General features: G+C 34.2%; 3 protein-coding genes across 3 annotated transcripts; 1 reads left to right on the top strand and 2 right to left on the bottom strand.

Annotated features, from left to right (window-relative positions):
• Nucleotides 1-864: 864 nt before the first annotated feature.
• LOC149479139 (retinol dehydrogenase 13-like) lies at nt 865-1,833 on the bottom strand. Its single transcript, XM_089709072.1, has one exon. It carries the CDS (start codon nt 1,831-1,833, stop codon nt 865-867), a length of 969 nt encoding a protein of 322 aa, XP_089565198.1.
• Nucleotides 1,834-5,040: 3,207 nt separating this feature from the next.
• Nucleotides 5,041-5,952, top strand: LOC149479138 (uncharacterized). Its single transcript, XM_089708483.1, has one exon. It carries the CDS (start codon nt 5,180-5,182, stop codon nt 5,936-5,938), a length of 759 nt encoding a protein of 252 aa, XP_089564609.1. The 5' UTR covers nt 5,041-5,179; the 3' UTR covers nt 5,939-5,952.
• Nucleotides 5,953-15,664: 9,712 nt separating this feature from the next.
• On the bottom strand, nt 15,665-20,991 carry LOC149479137 (gustatory receptor for sugar taste 43a-like). The gene is made up of 9 exons (XM_089708864.1): nt 20,880-20,991; nt 20,379-20,572; nt 19,816-19,963; nt 19,307-19,462; nt 18,432-18,575; nt 17,845-18,030; nt 16,573-16,682; nt 15,978-16,139; nt 15,665-15,812 (listed from the first exon to the last, which is right to left on the bottom strand). The coding sequence occupies exons 1-9, from the start codon at nt 20,914-20,916 to the stop codon at nt 15,750-15,752; spliced, it is 1,200 nt and encodes a 399-aa protein (XP_089564990.1). The 5' UTR covers nt 20,917-20,991; the 3' UTR covers nt 15,665-15,749.
• Nucleotides 20,992-22,018: the final 1,027 nt, after the last annotated feature.

Below are 22,018 nucleotides of genomic sequence, written 5' to 3'. Positions count from 1 at the left end.
CAATTAAATATCCGTCTTGCATCTTGACTTTTGATCTTTGCGAATTGCATTTATTTTGAATATATTTATCGTGTAAATTTTTATTAAATAACATTATTTGCATATTAAGATAAACAACAGTGGTTTTTTATGACCCCCTCTAATTGATGCCTTATATGATATGAAATAATTAATGCATTTACTTTTTTTTAATAAAAAAAACGTCTTGTTAATACAGATTATATATCTTCGTTTTATTGTAATAAATAATGTCCATTCTTTACACTAATACATGGTGTGTAATACATATTTTAGGAGGGTTTTCTTCATGTATTGCGTTGATATACATACAGTTTTTTTTCTTATTTCTCTTACAAATTCCAATGTAGATGTCCAAAACATGTTATATAAAAAAAATCACTGTTAGCCACATCATTTATCCATTATTTCCAACTAGCGGTCCACCCCGGCTTCGCCCGTGGTACATATTTCGTAATAAAAAGTAGCCTATGTCCTTTCTCGGGTATCAAAGTATCTCCATACCAAATTTCAAGCAAATTGGTTCAGTAGTTTAGGCGTGATTGAGTAACAGACATGCAGACAGACAGAGTTACTTTCGTATTTATAATATTAGTATGGATTAAAGCTTTATCTCGTTGAGTTTACTGCTTCTATTTCTAACATATACATTACATACCTTTCAACTAAAAAGCCAGCTTGTTTCACACCTCATCAATTTTAAATTATTCTACCGACAAACACAAAAATTAAATAAAATAACACGCAATTACTATCAGATGCTAAAGTAAAGCACACATCTTACAGCTATAAACCCTACTAATCACATTATTCCTAAAGAGCAGGAATGACCAAAACAAACTATTATTACACCTCAAATATAGCACGTACTTGTTCCTTATTTAACCCCACGAGTTCCACAGATTGGTTCCACAGCTTCATTGCACTAGATTCATCAAATGCTTTGTGACTAGCATCAATTTGCTTACAATTTGCGAAGTATTTTCCGTTCACACGACCAGCGTCATCAACAGCCAGAAAAATAGCTGTCTGGGCGCCTTCTTGAGGCGTTCTCGAAAATAACAACAAAATGTAGACGAATATATGAGCAAAAACATTACTTGTGTTATCATAAATTGCAGTTGATACAATACCAGGGTCCGCACAGTTGATAACTATGTTGAATTTCTTTAGTTTCTTTTTCAATTCACGAGAAAATAGAACTAAACTGAGCTTGCTATTGAAGTAGGTAAATGTCCAGTGGCCAATCGTATTATAATTTTCAATGTTGGTACTCCCTCTTCTATGAGATAGAGAAGACATGTTGATAATCCTTGCTGGATCTTCTTCTGTTCCTGTATTATTCAATAATGGTAGCAAGAGAAGAGTCAGTAGAAAATGGCCATAATAATTCACTTGCATCAGAAAACTCATGCCATCTTTCGTGACGTAATCATCTACCATACACACTCCCGCGTTGTTAATAAGAATGTCCAGTCTTTTTTCTTTTTCCAAAACTTCGTCTGCAAATTGTCGTATAGATTCTAGGGAAGCCAGATCAAGATGCTTGTATATAACTTCAGAGTTTCTGGAATGTTCTAGAATTTTCTGCCGCGCTTTTATCCCCTCGTCCTCAAAGGGACAGGCGATTATAACTTTAGCTTCTCTTTTAGCAAGATCTTTCGCTATCTCTAAACCAATACCGGTCGTTCCTCCTGTTATTAAAACAGTTTTTTCTCGAAGTTTCTTCCTTGAACGATACACGGCATAGTTACGTTTTAGATATGCTCTATATAGAGCGATTAGGAAGATTAATTGAATAATTTCTATGATCATGGCTGTAGCATACAGACTTGACTGAAGTTGTAACTTGTAATGGGACGTCTGGTTATTTTTAGAGCTTATATATTATTTTTTTTGTCTGATGATTCGAGAAATATTCGGATGGCGTCAGAGAGTTTTTCTAGGTATAGCTGAGATGTATAATTAATGAACATAATAATTATTTATGTTAAATAAGCGAGAATGTAAAATGATCGATGAAACGATGCATTGTGTGGTTAAATGATGTAAAATGATAGTGAAATAAATGAAATAATTTTTAAAAAGTTCAGTAAGCCTCAATAATAAATATTGCTTTCTACAAAAAAACTCCTCGGAAGCTCAAAATATTGCCTTTGTATCATACATTATACATAAAAAAAATTCTATATTTTACCCCTAGAGTTATCGAATATATGCAATATATTATCTTAGCATGGTATAGATATCTGTTAGACACAACCTTTTTATATGCTATAAGATACCCTTGTATTGAATCGATTCTAAAATAATAAAAATACGCATTTATAGAAATTTGTTTTAAGGTAAATGATTCCGCACAATATAAATCGTTTTGAAATTACTTTCAAATATTACTTATACAAAGATAATTAAATATTATGTATAATATTATACGTAAATTGAAGCTGTAAGAGGTGATGCGTTAATTTTCATCAAAATCTTTATAATGTTTTGTTATTAAATAGAGACAAACAATTGAATTGCTCATTAAACTATTTAAAACTAGCGGTCCGCCCTGGCTTCGCCTGTGGTACATAATATTTACGTTTTCTCTACATCAGAACCATCCTCGTTCTTCAAGGAATATAATAAAAAAAGAATTATCGAAATCGGTTCAGCCGTTCTCGAGTTATGCGCTTACCAACACATTTTGCGATTCATTTTTATGTATAAGAATAGAATATCTACAGTTAAATTCGATATTACTACTCCAAAATATAGTAAACTAGCTTTCGTCGGGGTTTTTCAGAAAAAAACCCCGCAAAGTTCCCTTTCCCGTGGGATTTCCGGGATAAAACCTATCCTATCTCTCAAGTTGGATCGAACTGCACATGGTGTGCGAATTTTATTATAATCGGTTAAGTGGTTTAGGAGTCCATTGAGGACAAACATAGTGACACGAGATTTATATATACATATTAAGAAGGTTAGCTGCAGGATAGGATCTTAGTTGTAAATCATAAAATCTAATCTTTAACTATAAATATTATTATACAGGTTAAATGATGAAAGGATCTCTGTTATTGCCAACGAACCAAAAATTTTCCATGATTTTATCTTAAAATATTAAAGGTCGCTTAATACTAAGTCAATGCCTGAGCCGAAAAAGAAGCAAATTACATTGATATAAAACATTGAGATATACATATATGGAGACGACACCGCCTACATCACTTATGTTCCGCTCAACATACGCCACATGACGTATGCTGAGCGTTTTTTTTTTATGGTTTTAAAGTGAAACGCATCAAATATGCCTTCGTGTGTGTTACGATATTGCACAAATAATACAAATAATACGGAAATGTGCAAAGGAATAACTTTCATCGGTAAGAACCTAACTAGATAATAATTTTTAAAACGTTAGAGCAAAAAATGGCGCACAGATTTTGTTCGTGGTGTCTCCTCCATACGTATAGTAATATTATCTCAATGATATAAAATGCAAGAACTTCCTAAAGATTATCTTCCAAATTAGATTTAGATGAAAGATAATGAACATTTGTTTTATAAATTTTTTGAAGTGAAACTTCTTTATCGGGGTTGGAAAAAAATTTAGTGTTGCATTTTTTCGTTACGCGTGGCATTTATCCGTTACGCGCCATCTTTGATTCGACATACTTCTACGACGTAGTTGCATAATATAGGTAGTAAATTATTTTTTGAAAAATAAGGTCATAAAGAAGTTTCACTTCTTACGTGTGTACACTAGTACACGCACACATTTTTTTTATAATTTAAAAAGGGGTGTTGATGCTTGATAAATACATCATTCAAAGTTCAATTGTGTTTGTTGCTAACTAACTTTTGGTGTGGTTTTTAAATGTGTACTGAATACAAGTAGGTAATCAATAATTTAGAAAACATGTCACTATTTTTCATTAAGTAGATACCTATAATAAAATTGAAACTCTATCACTACATAATATAAAACAAAGTCGCTTTCTCTGCCCCTATATCCGTATGCATGTTTAAATCTTTAAAACCACGTAACGGATTTTAATGCGGTTATTTAGATAGAGTGATCAAAATTTTATTTAATACATAATGTTGTAGACAAAGTGGGCGAAGCCGCGGGCCGAAAGCTAGCTTATAAAGTAATAAAGTTATAGGCTATAGCCTAAAAGCTCTTAAAACATCTACATTATGCTATTCCTAATGTTTTATACTTACGTACTTACATTTTTAATTATTATTGTTTCAAAGTTTATTTTTTAATGTTATTAACTGGTAAAATACCAAAAAAGATTGAAACAGATATAAAACCTTATTTCATTTGACATTTAAAATTTATTTGTCAACAAGTAAATAAATTGAAATTTTAAATAAACCAACAACAACAAGAGATTGCGTATAGATAATTTTTATCTATAAAAAAAATCATGATACATTTTTGAAACTCACACGCATGACGCATACAAACACATGCATAATAGACTGCCTGCATATACTACTACCTGTAATATGGGAGTGTTGGATATTTCACGTTTTATTTTTAAAAAGTTATTATTTATTTAAGTTAAATTATTATTATCATTTTACTCATTACGTAGGTAGGTCATTACTAATAATGTACTTTCGATATCAGTTTAAAGTTTTTTGATATTTGTAATAGTTACGGAATAATCGCCTGTGCACACTTAACGATTACTTACACCCTGTACAGCAAGTAAATTATATTGAAATCAGTCTTTAAGAAAATTTTTAAGTAGGTATAGAAAAAATTCGGTAGGTATAGAGTTCCGTTTCCGGCATCAGAACTGTAAACACCGCAGTGATAAACTCCGAGAGAAATTAAGCGAAATAAAATAGTAAACGTAATTTCTGGTTGCTAGTATTCGTCGATACAGTACTGGGACCTCTTGGAAGCGATTAAAAACATACAGTGAAGTGCGATTACTGGAAATCACCGTGAATCTACAACCGTCAACCACAATATCAACTATTGGATTAGAGGTTAGATAATACGAAAACAAAATCGTTCACTCAGTGGACAGTGACACTTGTAGCAAACGTCAATAGATCTGACATATTAAACAGTGTTGCCAATTGTGAAAAATATCTTCTACTATCTTTTACTATTGCGTCTCATTACACGTAGTAAAAAAAAAAATATAGAATGGAAGGTCAATTTCAAATATTATTCGAAAAAATGAAATTAGAGATGCAAAGTCAAAATGCTGAATTGAAAGATTCTATAACAAATAGCATTATGGAAAAGATGGATGATAAATTAATCCCTATTATAGAAGAAAATAAGAACCTGAAAACTAAAATAGAAAAACTGGAAAAAGAAATAGATTATCTTAAGAGGGCTGAGAAAAACAATAATATTATAATATTCGGCTTAGAAGAAAACGAAAAATCCTCTTATGAACTAATACAAAAGCTCAAAGAAACCTTCAATCAAGATTTGAATATTAAAATAGAAGAATACGATATCAACAAAATTTATCGCTTGGGAAATAGAAAGAGAGAGAACAGCAAACCGAGACCGGTACTGTGTTCATTTATAAACAACTGGAAAAAGACAGAAATTATCAGAAGTAAAAAAAACCTAAAAACTATATACATTGCGGAGGATTACTCGAAGGATGTGTTACAAAAAAGAAAAGAGCTGCAAGCCAAGTTAACTGAAGAGAGACAAAAGGGCAACATAGCGTATCTGAAATATGATAAATTAATTGTAAAAGAGAACAACTACAGCCAAGAGAAAAGGAAAAGGGAAATATCCGCTTCACCCTCCTCAGATAATAATCAACCAAAAAAGCAACAAACCCTAAACACAACGAAGACAAACAGGACTAATGCTTTTGATTTAATGCGATATAGATCCAGCTCCCTTTCGAACATGCCTAATACTAATAAAAACCAATAGCAACTAAAGAACGGCAAACGGAAACCACAACCAACCAAAGAAACCAATAAAGAAACAAAAAACCAACGAACTCCCCCAAGCCGACTGGTCCTCGAGGGGGAAAGCGACCACAACCCTCCAACCCTTAAAGACAACAATCACCAAAAATCAGTAATTTACATAGGATCCCTCAATGTCCTCACCTTGGGAAAAGAAGAAAACCTTACGGAACTGTCATATGCGCTAAAATCTATCAAATGGGACATAATTGGCTTGAGCGAAGTGAGAAGAATGGGCGAAAGTATTACTTGTCATCCAGACTTTTTACTATATCAAATAGGGGAGACGCAAGGCCAATATGGGGTAGGATTTATTATTAAACAACATTTAAAACAATACGTGGAAGAATTCATCGGAATCTCAGAACGGATAGCGATTATGAACTTGAAACTACCAGGATATAAAAAACCGTGGTCTATTGTACAAATATATTCACCTACAGAGCAATCAAATTTAGAAACGATAAATAACTTTTACCATAATTTAAACGAAGCCATTCAAGAGCATACCCATAAAAACCTTATAGTCATGGGTGACTTCAATGGCCAAATTGGAGCAAGACGCCCAGGAGAAAACGTAATACTAGGACAATTTTCATATAGTAACAAGACTAGAAGCAGAAATGGGGAAAAAATTACAAACTTCGCGCTAGAAAACAAGTTAACAATCTTAAATACTATGTTCAAGAAGAACCGAAAGAGCATGTGGACCTGGATCTCGCCGGATGGTAAAACAAAAAATGAAATTGATTTCATTATGACCAACAGAAACAGCTACTTCACAAACTTTACTGTCATTAAAAGATTTAATTTCAATACCAACCATAGGCTACTTAGAACTGAGCTCAAAATAAATCAACCAAAGAAGATTAGACCGAGACGAGACTCAAGAAACGCAAAACTCAACGAACAGCAATTGGAGCAAATAACAACAGCCCTAAGAGCTGAACTAAAAGACTTCAAAGAGAATACTAAGGAATTAAAAACCCAGGATAAATACAATTACATAGAGAATATTATCAAAACCCAAACTAAACTCACAGCAGATACTAAAATTGATTCAAAAGGAACACTATCAACAGCCACTATAAAACTCCTAGAAGAAAGAAATCACCTTATTAACGAAAGAAGTACTCAAAATAGAAGACAGAAATTAGCCAAAATCAGCAAAGATATCAATGAAAGTATTAGAAAGGATAGAAAACAACGAAGGATGCAAACGATAGAAAATTACATACTGAAAACCGGTGGAACTAAAAAAGCACTCAAAGAATTGACTGGCACGAAGAACTGGATTGTAAAATTGAAAGACGACCGAGGAAAATTTGATCATCACAGAATTGACATTCTAAAAACAGCTACATCATACTACAAAAAACTTTACCAAAACAACACTACGCAAGCCGAAATCAATCTAGTGGAGACCTCGAACACCCCTAGTATTCTCCAAGCAGAAGTCAGTAAGGCTATCGATACCCAAAAGAGTGAGAAAGCACCCGGGCCCGACGGCATAAGCAATGAAATTTTAAGATATAGCAAAGAGATCCTGCTACCTGTCCTCACAGATATGTTCAATGATATCTTGAATACCGAAACCATCCCCCAGCAATGGACCAAGTCTCACATCATCCTACTGTATAAGAAAGGTGATAAATATGACATAGGAAATTATCGCCCTATTAGTCTTATGTCGAATGTATATAAGATTTTTGCTAAAATTATCCTAAAACGGATCGAAAGGACCCTAGACGAAAACCAACCTATAGAGCAAGCAGGATTCCGCAAAGACTACTCAGTAATCGACCACATTCACGTAGTGCGCCAAATTCTGGAGAAATACAATGAATACCAACTCATATACTACATTGCGTTTATTGATTATAGTAAAGCATTTGATTCTCTACAACATGACAAAATATGGGAAGCGTTACTAGAACAAGGAATTGAGCACAAGTACATTCGATTAATAAGAAACATATATAGATGCAGCAGAGCAAGAATCCAACTAGAAAAGAAAAGTACTCCTTTCAGAGTAGAAAAAGGCGTAAGGCAGGGAGACCCTCTATCTCCGAAATTATTCTCCGCAGTGCTAGAATCAATCTTCCGAAGACTCAATTGGGAACATCTCGGAATTAATATAGACGGTCAACGGCTATCGCACTTAAGATTTGCTGATGACATAGTTTTACTGGCAAAAACAGCAGAAGACCTAACCAGAATGATAAAGGAACTTGCGAAAGAAAGTGAGAGAGTAGGCTTGGCAATGAATCCGGAAAAAACTAGGGTGATGACAAAGGGGTACAAACATACTATAGATCTAGGAAGCACTCAAATCAGCTATACAGACGAGTACGTATATCTAGGGCAGCTCATAACTCTAAAAGATCCTATGCAGAAGGAAGTGGACAGAAGAATTACAAATGGCTGGAAAACATACTGGAGTTTAAGAGAGGCTATGAAAGATAAAGAGCTCCATATAAACCTAAAAAGCAAACTTTTTAACACCTGCATACTACCTGTCCTTACGTACGGGTGTCAGTCATGGTCCTTGAATCAGGCCACCTCAAACAAATTGGCAACTTGCCAGAATGCAATGGAGAGGAGCATGCTCAACATTAAAAAGTCCGACAGAATTAAAAAAATCGTCATTAGAAACAAAACGAAAATTACCGATGTAATAAGCAAAATCAAAAGACTCAAATGGCGATGGGCTGGTCACCTGGTAAGAGGACACGACAAATGGAGCAAAAGGGTGACATGGTGGTACCCTAGGGAAGGTAAAAGGAAAAGAGGCCGACCACAGAAAAGGTGGGACGATGACGTTCGACAAGTGGCAGGAGCCACATGGAACAGAGTGGCTCAAGAAAGAAAGGAATGGAAGAGGTTGGAGGAGGCCTTTGCCGACTGGCAAACAGATCTAGGAAAGATAACTAAACAACAAATATTAGTCTAAATTTTTATCATATCTATTAAGTTTAAGATTTTAATGTTAGTTCTTTACATAAGTATAAAAAACATTGTATTAAGTGATCTGAATAAAGGCTATATTATTATTATTATTTATTATTATTATAGAAAAAATTCACTAGAATCACAGGTGGCTGAGGGACGAATGGTAGGCAGTCAGAAGACGCGTTCGAATCTCGCCTCATGATCGATTTTTTTATTTTCTTAAAAATTTATATCTTAATATCTTAATACTATTATAAAGGCGAAAGTTTGTATGGATGTATGGATGTTTGTTACTCTTTCACGTAAAAACTACTGAACCGATTACAATGAAATTTAGCACACATATAGAGGGTAACTTGGATTAACACATAGGATAGGTTTTATCCCGGAAATCCCACGGGAACGGGAACTATGCGGGTTTTCCTTTGAAAACGCGGGCGAAGCCGCGGGCGGAAATCTAGTAATTCATAATATAATCAAATTATAACCAATATTTAGTTTTTTCTTTGATCATTTTTTCAGTAGGCTAGATGGAAGTGGATTCAATAAAAAACCAATTCCCCTTCCCCCTCGGATCTCAGTCAGAGTGGACGTGTTTGTGTTCGTTTCTCTAAAAATATTTTTATTTGCGAATAATTAATTAAATTAAATCGAAACTAAAGTCAGCAGTACCAGGCGAGCATAAACCGTACGAAGTTATTTAGCATCGCTGTGGATGTGCGAGTGAAACAATCTGTGAGTAAAAGAGCAAGCGTTGAAGTAAAATTACAAATAAATGTACTAGGAGAACATCAGTAAAAGAGATTGAAACGCTAAAAACTGTACAAAAAATTCACAACGTCCATTAATGTCGTCTTAGCTAGTTGGACCGCAGTACGGACGAGACAACGTCTTGAGGAAAGCGAGTTCTAGTCCCAACAGAATATTTGAATTTTTTTATATTTTATTTTTATTATTTTCTATTTATTTATTTTTTGGGACTCATAATGCCCCTTAAAAGAACACCACCGACTGGCTCATCTAAATCAAAATGTGATACCGAATCGGACTCAAATACTCCGTCTTATGGAAGACAAACTATAAATATAAGCCAAAGACGTAAACGCAAACTGGAGCACGGTGAAGAATTGAGTGATTTAAAGGAATATTTTAAAAAGGTGTTTACGGAATTTAAAGATGAACAAGAAAAGAAATATGCCTCCTTGCTTAACAGATTTGAAGAAATGAATAAATCACTATCAAATTTCTGTAAGACAACGGAATTCATTTCAAAACAATACGATGATTTAAAAGAACAATTTAATACCTTAATAAGCGAAAAGAAAGCACTTCTTAATAACACGAATATGCTCGTAGATAAAATCGAAAACTTTGAAAGGCATCAAAAAAGAGCTAGCCTAGAATTGAGAAACATACCTTCACGTATACCGGAATCCAAAGAAGACCTTTTTAAAATAGTAATCAACACGGGCAAATTCCTAAGTGTTCCTGTCGCTCCTTCGGATATCTTTGATGTATTCCGTACTAAAGCAAATTCACAAGGCATGAAATCTCTGATAGTTGAATTTAATTCAGTTATAACTAAGGAAAAATTTTTACAGTCATTAAAAAAATATAATCAGATAAATAAACCAAATTTCTTCAACTCTACAAATCTGGAAATTGAAGGACCGTCTAAACAGGTCTATATGTCAGAATCTCTTACCGCAAAAACAAGACACCTTTTTTATTTAGCCCGAGATTTTGCAAAAACCAATAACTACAGCTATTGTTGGACATCCCGAGGTTTTGTTTATTTGAAGAAAAAGGAGGGTAGTCAAGCAATTCGCGTAAACTCGCAAGATATTCTAACATCCTTATGTATATCAAAATGACTAATTTTTGTAAAGTTTAATTGTTTTAATTTTGTAAACTATTTTTTACTTCCAACTTATTATGTATTTATTGCTAAAATGAATGTAAACAATTTCAACAAACACATTACATATACACATGTTAATCATACATTAATTATCTTCAGAAACACATATTTTTATCATTTTATAAACGACACCAAATTCATCCTCCAGTACTACATCATAACTACCATTTATATTGATTGTGGATCTGAATGTTATTTGCACTTCCACTACAATACAACCGCTTTTATAATCCGTTTAAAAAAAAGTAAATATTGCTTAGCTAATTTAGACACAACTGCTTGTTGTTGTAAGGCTATAATATTAGGTTTTCTCTTTGTCGCAATTAAAAAAACCCCAATTTTAAATACACTATATACGTTTCTATGTACAAATGTAGAAGGTATCGTTATTTTGTATTGTCTTAAAAAATCGTCTACGCCCTTTTATATAATGAACAATCAGTATTATATCATATTATTTAAAATTCGATGATGTTAATCAAATACACAAAGACATAGATTCCTTTAACATAGCTGAATCTACTATATGTGATATTGAAGACTGTCGGTCTCACCTTCCAGTTTCTAAAAAATGTTTAAAAATTTTCCAGCAAAATATACGTAGCTTAAATTGTAATTTTGATGGCCTATTAGCGATTCTTACCAGCAGTGGAGTTTTGTGGGACTATGTTGTCTTGACGGAGTGTTGGCTGTCACTTAATTATAATATACCAATTATGGAAGGGTACCACCATCACGCTAGTACGAACAATCGTACTCAAAACGAAGGCGTCGTGGTGTATTATAGAAATGATTTAGTTACTCTGGTATCGGAACCACAAATAGTGGACGCTAACTGTGTTATTCTTCAACCAGATCGTAATACTATCGTTATTGCTATTTATAGACCTCCAGGGTATAAAAATATAAACAACTTTATTCAATCTCTAAACAGCATTTTGATGAATTATTCTTCCACTCAGAATATAATTATCGTGGGTGACATTAATATTGACATTAGCGAAAATTGCTCGGATATAAACGCCTTCACTTATTTAGAAATGCTTGCATTCCATGGCATTCAACCGGCTCATTCTCTTCCTACTCGCTATAAATCATGCTTAGATCACGTTTTACTTAAAACTAAACTAGCTGCTCATTGTCTTATACTTCCAACATCTCTTACTGATCATAATAGTGTAGTTCTTTATATTTCCATAAATAAAATCTTAAAACCCAGTAAACATGTAACACATATAAACTATGATAAATTAGGTATTGATTTAAATGAAACAGATTTTAAACCTCTTTACACATTTCCTGATATAGATGATGCTGTTAACTTCTTTATAAATAGTCTTCGAACTCTGATAGTTGCGAACTCTACTGAGACCGTAAAGTCTAAGAGAAGGAGAATTCTTAAGCCATGGATGACACAAGGAATCTTAAAATGTCTCAAAAATCGAGATAATCTATACAAAAAAACTAAAAAAGAACCAAATAACGATATCTTAAAAGTTACTTATAAGAGATACAGAAATTTTTGTTCGTCCTTGATTAAAAAATTAAAAAGAGATTACGAGAAATTACAACTACAAAATGCTAAAAATAATAATAAAAGACTATGGAAAGCCATCAAAGAGATCACAAATACAGCGAAAATTAAAAATAATTCATCCGAACTCCTATTAAGCAATAACTCTAAGCAATCTATAAATGACGTTAATAGCTTCTTTGTTAATATTGGCGAAAAGTTGGCAGAAAAAATAAACCGAAACAAACATATCAGACGGACAGGCTCTTCAGCACATGTTTCCAACCCCCATTCTTTTGTTATGCTACCTACCACTGAAGATGAAGTCAAATCTATAATAAGGAATCTAAAAAGTGATTGCGCTGTTGGTCTCGATCTGATTTCTTCCAATATCCTAAAGAATTTTTGTGAAATTTTATCTCCTCATATAACATATATTTGTAACTTGTCAATATCAACAGGACAATTTCCTAAAGTTTTAAAAAAATCAAGAATCCATCCAATCCACAAGGGCGGAGACAGGGACTGTGTTAATAACTACAGGCCAATTTCTATCCTTCCAGCTTTGTCAAAAATTTTGGAAAGAGTCATGAATAAAAGGCTTGTTGACTTTTTAGAGAAGAATAAGCTTTTGTCTTCAGCTCAATTCGGTTTTAGAGCTAACAAATCGACTTCTGATGCTGTACACGAACTTACAAATTTTATTGTGACTAATATGGATAAAAAGAAGAAAACATTAGCAATATTTCTGGATCTGGCCAAGGCTTTTGACACAGTCTCTGTCCCGATCTTGATAAACAAACTTGAATGCTTAGGTGTTAGGGATATACAATTGAATCTGTTCAAAAGCTATTTGACTGATCGAACGCAATGTGTAATAATTGACGATGTTATCAGTGATGAGGCTCCTATCAACTATGGCGTCCCACAGGGCAGTATTTTAGGTCCTACTTTGTTTCTCGTCTATATTAATGATCTGTGTCAACTTAAATTTCCATCAGCTAAAATCATTACCTTTGCTGATGACACATCTTTGGTATTCAGCGGTGATACGTGGAATGAAGTATTTTTAAATGCCCAACAAGGACTAAATGAAGTTACGGAGTGGTTACATGAAAATTCCCTAACATTAAACATCGATAAGACAAAGTATATAACTTTCTCTATGAAAAATACTGATAAAACTGATATGCATAGTTTAATTACACACTCTTGTAACAAAAATGATCCAAACTGCACATGTCCTAGAATAAATAGTACTGAATCAATAAAATACCTGGGCGTTATTATAGACGATAAATTGAATTTTCAATCACACATTAACTTAATAGCCACTCGCACCCGTAAGCTTATCTCAATTTTCAAAAATTTAAGACATGTTGCTGATGAACAACTCATTATAACAGTATATAAAGCCCTATGCCAGTCACTGTTGACCTATTGCATAACATCTTGGGGTGGTGCTCCTAAAACTTATTTTATTAAGATAGAAAGAGCACAACGAGCTGTCTTAAAAGTTATAAAATTTCTGCCTTTCTTTCACCCTACAAAGGACGTTTATGTGATGACCAGGGTACTAACTGTACGACAATTATTTATTCTTCACACAGCTGTACGCCAACATTCTCTTACTACCTTCAGCCTTGAGCGGGCTAACGCGTCACGCAGAAGGGGCAAAATTTGTGAAACAAATAAGTTTAGTACAAAATTTTCACATCGCTTTTTTTGTTACCAGGGCCCTAATATCTACAATAAATTAAACGAAATTCTCTCAATTTTTTCGCTAACAACTGACAAGTGTAAACGTGTGGTAAAGGAATGGATTCAAAAATTGGATTATGCTGCTACAGAAAACTTGCTTTAAATTGTGAAATTTGTGATGTTAGTAAATATGAAATTAATATTAATAATATATCTAATAATAAATTATTTATTACAGTAGGTAAAATGATAAATTGCTTTCAGTGTAAATTATTTTTATTTAAAATATAAATAAACAAATGGATGAATTTTAAAATATGTATGACACACAAACATAAACGCGCGCACACACACACACACACTCACAACACACAAACATACACACACAACACACACACACACACACACACACAAACACATATGTAGGTATATTTTTAATTTTTATTTTTGTAAATTTTAAATAACAATAAACTTATGTCGTTCTCACTACCTAACCACAAACTTATGAATTATGTGAAACATATTTTTGTAATTGTTTTTTGGTTCCGAGGGCGGGGACCTGGTGATCTGTGATACCGGTTAAAACCCATTTCAGACACCAGCTCCTCCAACTCCAGCTTATTGTTTGATAATTTTGTATGCATGTAGATTAATTTATGTGATTGGGAATTGTGAGGAGAAATAAATAAATGATTTGATTTGATTTGATTTGAATTAAAATATTACAATTTATTTACAACCTCTACACAAATTCACACACATTAACAAACATTACTTACTTTTTATAATATTTTAATAATCTAGACTAATATTATAAACCTGAAGAGTTTGTTTGTTTGATTGAACGCGATAATCTCAGGAACTAAAGGGTCGATTTGAAAAATTCTTTCGGTGTTAGCCCATTTATCGAGGAAGTCTATAGGCTATATAATATCATCACGCTAAGACCAACAGGAGCGGAGCCACGTAGGTGAAACCGCGGGACGCAGCTAGTGGCTCTATATTTCAAAATCTGGTTCGTGGAATACCTACATTACACATTACACTTACACATTGAAGATACATTCACAATCAATATAATACTTTACATTGCCTACATAGTTACATACATTATTTTCTTTAATGGGTTGGGTACTTTTGTATGGACTAGTGGCGTCGTGATGACATTTCGCGGCCAATTATGAAACTTGGATATTTTAAAAGAGCAATATATTGCGTACTTATATAAAATCTCAGAAAAATGTTATAATAAATCATCAAGATTAAATGAATAATACAAAACCAAATATATCTGTTTCGTTTCGAGATTTAAGTCCAAAATGACTATTGCTTACAATATATTGCTCTTTTAAAATATCCAAGTATCATCCACTGGCCACGAAAGTTCATCACGACCGCAACTTTACCCAAACCCCTTTCAAAATGATTAAATACCTATACATTACATACATTGAAGCAAAGTTTAAAAATTTCTAATTATAATTTTATTTATATTCAAACACTTGTAACATTAAGTGTGTCTTCATTTTTTTACATGTATATAATGATAAAAATAATTTCAATCTAAATCACCATCTAATAAAAGATATCTCCTTACAAACAGAAATTCAAATATTTTCTGTAGGTATCTCATATAAATATAAGAGTAAAAAATATAAGTTTTTGACTAGGTTGTCGCCGTTAGGCTTACGAGTCGTATCTCTGGAATTGTATCAATATAACCAAGTAGGTTGTGACCGCACCAAATACCTGAAAAAAACGTTTGAAATTGTTGTAATATTATTGTAAAGATGTATCACCGTGTAAAATATAACTAGCGAGATTATAATATGAGAGAGAGTGAGCGTGAGAGTGAGAGAGTGAGCGTTAGAGTGAGAGAGTGAGCGTGTGAGTGAGTAAAATGACTAGGCTCACAGAAGCGACAAGCGGTCGTCCCAAAGTACACAATCCCATGGGCGAGTAGCACACAGACTGCAGCATCAGCTGTCGCGCGAAGAGATCCAATCGTGATGGTAGCGTGCCGGTGGACGGTGTAGCCCGCATCAAGCGACACACCAGCTCTTCTGTTCTTTTGCCCTGGTAATTAATAATACACTAAAAAGCTAGATATTTAGCCGAGGTTTGTGTTATGGCAAAAAAAGATTTAGCCGAGTTATATTTAGCCGAGGTTTGTGTTATGGCAAAAAAAAGATTTAGCCGAGTTATATTTAGCCGAGGTTTGTGTTATGGCAATAAAACAACGAGACAAAGTGTTGTTTACATGACGACTGTATATTGTCTCCATTTTTACATTTGATAAGAATTTTTAAAGCATTAAAAAATCTACCTTGCAGAATTCTTGTACACTCAAACATTTTAACATTTTAATTAGACTTCATTGAGAATAACTGTTAATACTTTAAAAATTAAGCTAGAATTATTATTTACCTACTACTGGACCAGGAAGCAGTTTCTATAGAGAAGTAAATTGGTAAATTTTAACATTTATTATTTACAAGATTATAAATACCTCAGTAATAGTATAATGACAGGGCTCCACTACAACGAACATTCTCAACACGTGTGTCGCACACCAGAGAAACTGTAGAACCAAGAAGTGAATCCGGTGCGTTGATATAACTGAAAATAAAAACAATAAAAGTTAAATAAACAGCTCTTTTTACGATAGAATGTTAATGTAGAAGTTTCTTATGAATTACCATTAATTTATGCTTATTTAATTGTAACTATATAAACGACAATTAATTGTTTTCTAAGGGGCATGTACCAGTAGATAATGAAAAAATATAATGGTGATGATGATGATGACATCAAGCAATGTACTTACTGATCTCCATAATAAAGAAGTACGGTGTCACAATCAAGTGCAGCAGCGTAGATATCAGAATATTAAACAGCGGGAGGCCATAGCTGTGTTCTAACCTGTGCACAACATCACATAATGCTCCGTGGAGGAGGCATTACTTACTTATCTCCTAAAGAAGTACGGCGTCACAATCAAGTGCAGCAGAGTAGATATGAGGATGATAAAAAGAGGAAGCTGTGTTCTATCCTGTGCACAACATCACATAATGCTCCGTGGAGGAGATATTACTTACTTATCTCCATAATAAAGAAGTACGGTGTCACAATCAAGTGCAGCAGCGTGCATATAAGGATGATAACAAGAGGAAGTCCATAGCTGTGTTCTATCCTGTGCACAACATCACATAATGCTCCGTGGAGGAGGCATTACTTACTTATCTCCTAAAGAAGTACGGTGTCACAATCAAGTGCAGCAGAGTAGATATGAGGATGATAAAAAGAGGAAGCTGTGTTCTATCCTGTGCACAACATCACATAATGCTCCGTGGAGGAGGTATTACTTACTTATCTCCATAATAAAGAAGTACGGTGTCACAATCAAGTGCAGCAGCGTGGATATAAGGATGATAACAAGAGGAAGGCCATAGCTGTGTTTTATCCTGTGCACAACATCACAATGCTCCGTGGAGGAGGCATTACTTACTTATCTCCATAATAAAAAAGTACGGTGTCAAAATCAAGTGCAGCAGAGTAGATATGAGGATGATAACAAGAGGAAGACCGTAGCTGTGTTCTATCCTGTGCAGAACATCACAATGCTCCGTGGAGGAGGTATTACTTACTTATCTCCATAATAAAGAAGTACGGTGTCACAATCAAGTGCAGCAGAGTAGATATGAGGATGATAAAAAGAGGAAGCTGTGTTCTATCCTGTGCACAACATCACATAATGCTCCGTGGAGAAGGTATTACTTACTGATCTCCATAATAAAGAAGTACGGTGTCACAATCAAGTGCAGCAGCGTGGATATAAGGATGATAACAAGAGGAAGACCGTAGCTGTGTTCTATTCTGTGTACGACTTCACATAATGCTCCGTGGAGTAGGGCGAGGCGACGTATCGCTTCACATGGACCTACTACGAGTTTTGCTTCACCGTTTACTGGAAAATAAACGAAATGATAATCAATTTTCAAGTAATTAATTTAGTACCAGTAATTAATCTGTTATGAATTACAATAATGCCATTTTTAGCTTTCTTCCTCGGCAAAAAACGTGAATATCGGGATGGAAATCCACTTGTAAAGCATCCTATTGGTAATGTTAGAGTGAGAAATTAAATCATGTTTATTTTTATTTGAATTCATGCAGTTTTCCGTTGAAACTTGAACATCAAAAAACAGACGAAGAGGAACACACATAAAAAGTTTTTTAATTCAGGTTGGGTTTCACTTATGATATTAGAGAGCCTCTAATTTAATTTGTGACCAATTTTTTATAGTAGAGAACAGTAAAAATCCATGTCAAAATAATTATCGTTAGAATAAACACACACACACAAACCTCCTTTTCGTATAATAACTTCATGTCCTTTAGCAGTGAGCGGCAGACAGTCGACCAGTAAGCTTAGGTTGTGAGCTCTTCGCGACTCAGGCGCAACGCGTATTGCAAATATGTTTAGTGGCGATTGTTCTTGGATTTTTTCAACTGAAATATAATTTTGTATTCTTAATATATTGCAAAATTTTAATGGATTCACTACATCTGACTCTTAAAAGCGAACAGAGAAAAGTATACATTAAAAAAGTCGACCGTTCTACGCTTTTCTTGATGTTATTTAAGTTAACAGTTTAATTTTAAAAGTTATCACATCCTGAAAATTTATTATAAATTAATTTTAAGTAAGAGTCATCAAAATAAAAATTTCTGGTTGCCTAATGAACTTTTAATTCAAACAATGTCTTTATATCTATACTAGCGGTCCGCCCCGGCTTCGCCCGTGGTACCTACATGTTTAAACTATCATATTTCTCAAGTTGGATCGAACTGCACATGGTGTGCGAATTTTATTATAATCGGTTAAGTGGTTTAGGAGTCCATTGAGGACAAACATTGTGACACGAGATTTATATATATTAAGACTAGCTTTCCGCCCGCGGCTTCGCTCGCGCAGTCAAAGAAAACCCGCATAGTTCCCGTTCCCGTGGGATTTCCGGGATAAAACCTATCCTATGTCCTTTCTCGGGTATCAAAATATCTCCATACCAAATTTCATGAAAATTGGTTCAGTAGTTTAGGCGTGATTGAGTAACAGACAGACAGACAGACAGAGTTACTTTCGCATTTATAATATTAGTATGGATTATTATGTCGTTAAAAGGTTAGGTATGTTAAATATAATATCTACTAATACCCTTGTATTAAAAAAGAATACCAACCAGGTAAATTAATGTGCTTAGCCGTGAGCGCCAGCGCATCGTTAACCGCCTGGAAACGTGCGCGAACCGACAGCGCGGTGAAAGCGAACTGAAGCTCCAGGACGATCACAACGTACCAGAGCAGGTAGAACCCTATGTAGTTGGTCACTACGTCCCCTGGGAAGGTCAGAGTATAGTGGTAAGGTTTGAGGAATAAAAACTTGTATTGGTCAATAACAATACCTAAAGGTTTGATAGAGATGAATGATAGAGTTATTATAATTCGCATCTTGTAAAAGTGGAATTAACTAATGATGATTTACATAATTTGTAAAGAGCTGCTTTATCTTGGTGGGTTTTTCTATGTTGCTTTGGTGATTGAATCTGCTTTCAAAGACATAACAATTAATAACTAAACATTTTATTACAGTGAGTAAAATTGTATTTGGTACCACAAAAATTCACATCACTTTATATCTACAGCACAATATTGAACAAAAATCTGTATCTGCAAAAAATATTCCACTCACATTGTCTATCCAATTTTCTGGCTTGCAGCGCATAGAAGCAGAAGTCATCAGCAACGAGCAGCGTGAAGAAGATCAGAATAGCCAGCAACAAGGCGCAAAGCTTACGCTCCGTGGCTTTGGAGTACTGCGCTCCTATGCTTTCATCCACCTGTAGTAACAATTTAAATACAATAAAATGGACCATGATTACGCCATAAGAGTTTTATATGGAAAGTAGTTCCAATCGTATTCAATATCATGTTTCACTCGATGTAAGAGGATTTTTTGAGTTATTTTTTTATATAAGAGGAGGCAACAGAGCAGACGCGTCACCTAATGGTAAGTGTACAGCGCAGCCCATACGCACCATCATTGTCGGTGACATTGTCAGCGATTTCGTCTGCTTGCCTCGTTAGATATTTAAAATAAAGGCTAAATTTATCTGTGATGAAATGGGAGAAGTAACTGAAGCTGTCCCATTAACATCCTTTATTGTCACAATCGAACCAACAGGAGAGTCGCAAAGACCTGACTAATTTCAACTTTATTCTAAAGGTAATCACATAAATAAACGATAATCTCACAGCAGCCACACTATCCATAAAGCTGATCATGCTCCTCATCCTCCTGGGCGCCTGGTACACGCCCGCTCCAGCAGTCACGGCCACCACGAGCACGTCACAGGTTGACACAAACTGCGACATGCGGGAGGACATGCGCACGGACAGCTCCAAACCAACGTTGATCTCCGCGCAGAGTCCGCATATGGTGAATATTACTAGAATTATAAGTTACTTGATTGGTCCACTTAGCTTACAAATAGTTGTATCATACGCCTTTCAGGTTCTACATGATAGAGAGCTTTTAATTAGTCCCCATCGAAAAAAGAACGGCTCTCTAGGAAAAAGATACCTCTTCTGCAGTACCTATTGTATAATGAAGTTAGACCTATTTTTTGAAGAACAAGGGACCACTTGCTTTGCTTACAGAGCTTTTTACAATTAAATAATGCAAAATATTACCTTCATATGTGATGGTTAAGTTCATTAAATAAAAAAAACGAACAAAAGACCAAACTAACTCACCTAGTACAGTGACCAGTATATAGCTATAGATGCACATCCCATTTGAAATTCTGACCGTGAAGCCATTTCCTCGAGGCTCGAAGCGAAGCGGCGCCAGACCGAAAAAACTAGATACCTAAATAGTATTTATTGGAAATATATTTTACTAATAATGTCTCCTTATTATATCTTTCCCTACTAATATTACAAAATTAAATGCGAAAGTATCTTTGTCTGTCAGTCTATCTCTTGTTCACGCTTAAACTCCTGAACCGAATTTCATTTGGAAAGCAAGTTTCTTAAATATGCTGTGAGTCATCTCAATATTTTAGCACGTACATATTATTATTAATGTAAAAAGGAATTATGAAAATTATTCAATCTAAAGCAAACAATTTTCAAACTAGATGAACGACTACGCGAAAATACTACAAGTTACAAGTTAAAAATATTGTAATCACTACATACCCTACACTACATACCTCTGTACATGTTTTAACTTTTATCGCTCTTCTGTTGTAATCCTGTATGTGTGTGCAATAAAGAATTTTTCATTCATTCATTCATTCATTCATTCATTCATTCTTTACCCTGAGTATAAAAGCATGAGCTCCACCAACGATGCAGTTCATCACATTGTCTTCAGCAAACTCAGATTCACCAACTGGTGGTGGCGTATCACCATCTACTTCTTCAGCACCTAGAAAACAATACGTGAACTCCTCCTTAGTACTGTGGTTAATGTGTGATATTGTGAAGAACTAAGGGGTCCTACTCGGCACTAACACTTAATGTGTATCGGTACAAAATACAAATAAATGCATTGTCTTTATTTCTTTCTTTCTTTCCTTGTTTCGATTTCCAGTGCCAGTTAAAACACCATCAATTTCAAAGGATAGCAGTAAAAAAATTTTTAGTCCAGAAAAATAGGATCGAATCTGCCAGTATTTATCAATAGAAGGACATGAGTATTATTTATTTGGGACTTTTATTAGAATACTAGTGCAATAGCCTTTCTCTATAAATGGGCAATCTAACACCGAAAGAATTTTTCAAATCGGACTAGTAGTTCCTGAGATTAGCGCGTTCAAACACACACTCTTCAGCTTTATAATATTATAAGTACCTATAGATTATTTATTTGGAAATTTTAACACGAC

The sequence above is a fragment of the Colias philodice genome, chromosome 21 (assembly GCF_061535455.1).
Source record: "Colias philodice isolate Cphi_HAF_F1 chromosome 21, ilColPhil1 Martin Lab GWU primary, whole genome shotgun sequence".
Taxonomy (NCBI): domain Eukaryota; kingdom Metazoa; phylum Arthropoda; class Insecta; order Lepidoptera; family Pieridae; genus Colias; species Colias philodice.
The sequence above is the reverse complement of the archived record's forward strand: the minus strand, read 5'-3'. Positions and strand labels throughout refer to the sequence as shown.

What these genes read in the sequence shown, in the direction of transcription:
- LOC149479138 (XM_089708483.1), top strand. Translation starts at nt 5,180, where the DNA reads ATGGAAGGTCAATTTCAAATATTATTCGAAAAAATGAAATTAGAGATG.
- LOC149479139 (XM_089709072.1), bottom strand. Translation starts at nt 1,833, where the DNA reads ATGATCATAGAAATTATTCAATTAATCTTCCTAATCGCTCTATATAGA.
- LOC149479137 (XM_089708864.1), bottom strand. Translation starts at nt 20,916, where the DNA reads ATGTGCATCTATAGCTATATACTGGTCACTGTACTAG. An exon ending in TATACTGGTCACTGTACTAG is followed by an intron (nt 20,573 to 20,879) that starts GTGAGTTAGTTT and finishes TTATAATTCTAG; the next exon opens with TAATATTCACCATATGCGGA. An exon ending in GTCATTATACTATTACTGAG is followed by an intron (nt 16,140 to 16,572) that starts GTATTTATAATC and finishes ATTAATTACCAG; the next exon opens with GGCAAAAGAACAGAAGAGCT.